General features: G+C 34.3%; 1 protein-coding gene across 1 annotated transcript; it reads left to right on the top strand.

Annotated features, from left to right (window-relative positions):
- The first annotated feature begins 205 nt into the window (after positions 1-205).
- On the top strand, positions 206-3,245 carry LOC111986348 (protein SRG1). Its single transcript, XM_024017975.2, has 4 exons — positions 206-611; positions 802-1,046; positions 1,283-1,607; positions 2,823-3,245. The coding sequence occupies exons 1-4, from the start codon at positions 363-365 to the stop codon at positions 3,090-3,092; spliced, it is 1,089 nt and encodes a 362-aa protein (XP_023873743.1). The 5' UTR covers positions 206-362; the 3' UTR covers positions 3,093-3,245.
- The last annotated feature ends 207 nt before the right edge of the window (positions 3,246-3,452 follow it).

Raw genomic sequence — 3,452 nt, 5'->3', positions numbered from 1 at the left:
GTTCAAATCTCACACTCTCTTATTTTTTGAAAGCAAAAAATTATATTAATGAGGGTATAATTCTTGACTTTCAGACTTTACCCGCAATTCACTCTCTAACGGCTATCCCATACTTCCTTTTTTTACCCCAAAAAAAGAAAAAGTTCATAACCTTTTCTCTTTCACTTTTCTCCTCCATTCTAGGTTGACTTCTCTTCCATTTCTTTGTGAGTTTTCCCACTGGTATATTACTTCAATAACCTTGTAAAAGCTAGTACTAGCTAGAGTTTATTTTGACACACGTTGTTGCAAAAATATCCGGCTATATAAGTACACATCACACCATGATAATAGTAGGTGCACTTGGATCGGCAAATTAAGCAATGGCATCTTTACAGCCAGTGTGTCCAGCTAGTTCTTCTCATTTAGTCCTGAGCATTGAGGAAGAGCTCGCCAAAGACCCCAAAATCACAGTCCCAGAACGCTATGTTCGCGTTGGTCAAGACCCTCCAATTCTAGAAACCCCTATACCAATCCCCACAATCAACATGAAACAGCTTGTTTCCCTAGAAACCAAAGACTTAGAAAAAAGGAAGTTGCATGAATGTTGCAAAGAATGGGGTCTCTTTCAGGTTTTTTTCTCAACTATTATTTTTAATTAGTTTCCAATTCATTAACAAACATGATAGTTTGGGCCTACATTTCACTTTTTGTGAAATTCATGTGTCTTTGTAAATTTTCTTGGCTGCCTGCATTGGAAAAGATGTTATCACTTTCTTCTCAAGTAAACAACCTAATAGTTGTCATATTGTTGTTGTGCAGTTGGTAAATCATGGAGTTAGTTCTTCACTCTTGGAGAAGCTGAATGATGAGATTGAAGGATTCTTCAAGCTTCCTTTGGCAGAAAAAATGAAGTACAAGATAAGGCCAGGTGATGTTCAAGGCTATGGAACTGTGATCCGTTCCGATAACCAAAGGCTTGACTGGGGTGATAGGATGTATATGATAATAAACCCTCTTCAAAGACGAAAGCCTTATCTCTTTCCAGAGCTCCCTTCATCTTTGAGGTTCCCTCTCTCTCTCTCTCACACATTTATCATTATTTTTTTCATAAGCTTTACAAACTAATACATCGTTAATCACAACAACAAAAATATTATATTTATTTTTTATTTTTTTAAAGTAGCATCAATTATATTTATTGTTATATAAGTTTGCTTTTAGTAAAATTTGTAGCTTTCCCCTTCTTTCTTTTTTTAAGCTTAAGTTTTGGGTCACTAAACTAATTTTCTGTTTTCACTAGAGAAACTTTGGAGGCTTACTTATTGGAGTCACAAAGACTTGCTATGCAACTTTTTGGTTATTTGGGAGAGCTCCTAGAGATGGAAATGGGAGAGATGGAGGAGTTGTTTGAAGATGGGATGCAATCTGTGAGGATGACCTACTATCCTCCATGCCCACAGCCAGAGATGGTTGTAGGTCTCACTCCTCACTCAGACGCAGCTGGTATCACCATCCTCCACCAAGTTAATGGAGTCGAAGGTTTTCAAATAAAGAAAGATGGTGTTTGGATTCCTGTGAATTTCCTCCCAAATGCCTTTGTTGTGAATATAGGAGACATTCTAGAGGTTTGACACTCTTTTCTTTCCTTCCCTTCCTTTCAAAAGTTGTTTATGGTATATTGAATCTAGTCTACTTCATGGAAACCCTCATTATTATATCCAAACCTCTTTCTTTGCTAAAAAGGTTTTCAAACAAGGTATTATATGAATATTCCATGTTGCCTACAAGTCACGTAACATGTGTTTTCCCTAAAAAAACGATTTATTGAACAACTTACTTTTTATGAATATTTATTAAATAACTTACTGATTAAAAATCATGACCTTTCAATAACCTAGGGTAACTCTAACATTAAAAAACCCTATGGACCATGATTCACTTTATTTCAAGCTTCAAATTACTATTTAGATTTTTATTTTTAGGATCTAACAGAATTTGTCACGTAAGTTTAAATAATATGATATTAAATATACTTTTAAATTTGTAATATTCAATATGAACTATTAAATGCATCTAAATAAAATGAAAACAATAATTTTTCCAACCCAAATACTGTAATTAGACCATGTACCCATATATTTTCTCTACAAATAATATATGCAACATCGCGGGACAAAAAATGCTTGCCCGGTTTTACACAAAATAAAAATGTCTAACTAGCTCATGACCAACACAAAAAATTCAACATTCAAATTTTGTAATAAGCAATGCAAAAACTAATTATGATGGAGATGGTTATCTCGATGGCCTTACTATGATGAGACTTATTATGATATGGCACTTTCTATGTTGTTAAATATTATAAAATAAAATTGCTATCTTGAAACGGACTCTCTATATTTCAAATGAAATAGAGATGATCTTGTTCTAATCAAGAATCAAGTGCAACCGACATCTTTCTACCACAGGAGTGCTGTCACAGCTGTAAGGGCATTGACATAACCATTGTTCCATCCAAGTGTAAGACTTTGTGTGATTTGGGAGCCAGCTCATGTAGAGCACAGAATGCCCCAAAAAATACAGTCAGCACAGCCATAAGTATATATGGAGTTCCTCCTCACACAGCCTCCTCTGCTTCATCACTAAAACTCCACATGCAGACACCAAACTAATGATGAGATATATAAGAAACAATACTAAGACAAATGTAATAACAAGAAAGTGGCAAGCTTATAAAACTCGACCAAAAATTTTATGACAAACAAAGACTTAATATTAGATTATCTATCATGTCTATTTTCGACTAGTATATGTATCTGTCTAATTTGTACATTTTGCAGATTTTGAGCAATGGTCTCTATAACAGCATTGAGCACAGAGCAAATGTAAATTCAGAGAAAGAAAGGATCTCCATTGCTATGTTCTTCAACCCAAAATTTGAGGCGGAATTTGGGCCAGCAAGTAGTATGTTAAACCCAAATAACCCACCATTATTTAGAAGGGTGGGAATGGAAAAGTATGTCAAGGATTTCTTCTCTCGGAGCCTCAATGGAAGGACATACTTAGATTATATGAGGATCAAAAACGGAGAAGCCAACAGTGCTAATTGATGGCCAAAACTGAATGTAATATATCATAGTATTTATTATGTGCAGTGGTGCTTGAGTACTGGCAGTGGCAATAGCGTCTTTATCGATTTAAAGCGCATTTTGTATGGTGAACTAATATATATATATATATATATATCATATTTGTCTGCTTCACTATGATTGAATCTAAATATCCATTTAAACACCAAAACCCTCGAATGTGAATCAAACACTAAATTTTATGTAATTATTGTGGAAAATTTCCACACGTGAGTGATTACAATGATAAGATAACACTAACACCAATGACTTATTGGTATATTATATATAATGGCATGAAGTTTTGACCTATTGGTATAATGATAAGCTAAGATTGTATTT

Source organism: Quercus suber, unplaced genomic scaffold (genome assembly GCF_002906115.3).
Source record: "Quercus suber isolate HL8 unplaced genomic scaffold, Cork oak 2.0 scaffold_1137, whole genome shotgun sequence".
Lineage (NCBI taxonomy): Eukaryota > Viridiplantae > Streptophyta > Magnoliopsida > Fagales > Fagaceae > Quercus > Quercus suber.
Note: the sequence above shows the minus strand (reverse complement) of the source record. Positions and strands in the feature narration are given on the sequence as shown.

What these genes read in the sequence shown, in the direction of transcription:
- LOC111986348 (XM_024017975.2), top strand. Translation starts at nt 363, where the DNA reads ATGGCATCTTTACAGCCAGTGTGTCCAGCTAGTTCTTCTCATTTAGTC. An exon ending in AAGAATGGGGTCTCTTTCAG is followed by an intron (nt 612 to 801) that starts GTTTTTTTCTCA and finishes GTTGTTGTGCAG; the next exon opens with TTGGTAAATCATGGAGTTAG. An exon ending in GAGCTCCCTTCATCTTTGAG is followed by an intron (nt 1,047 to 1,282) that starts GTTCCCTCTCTC and finishes TGTTTTCACTAG; the next exon opens with AGAAACTTTGGAGGCTTACT.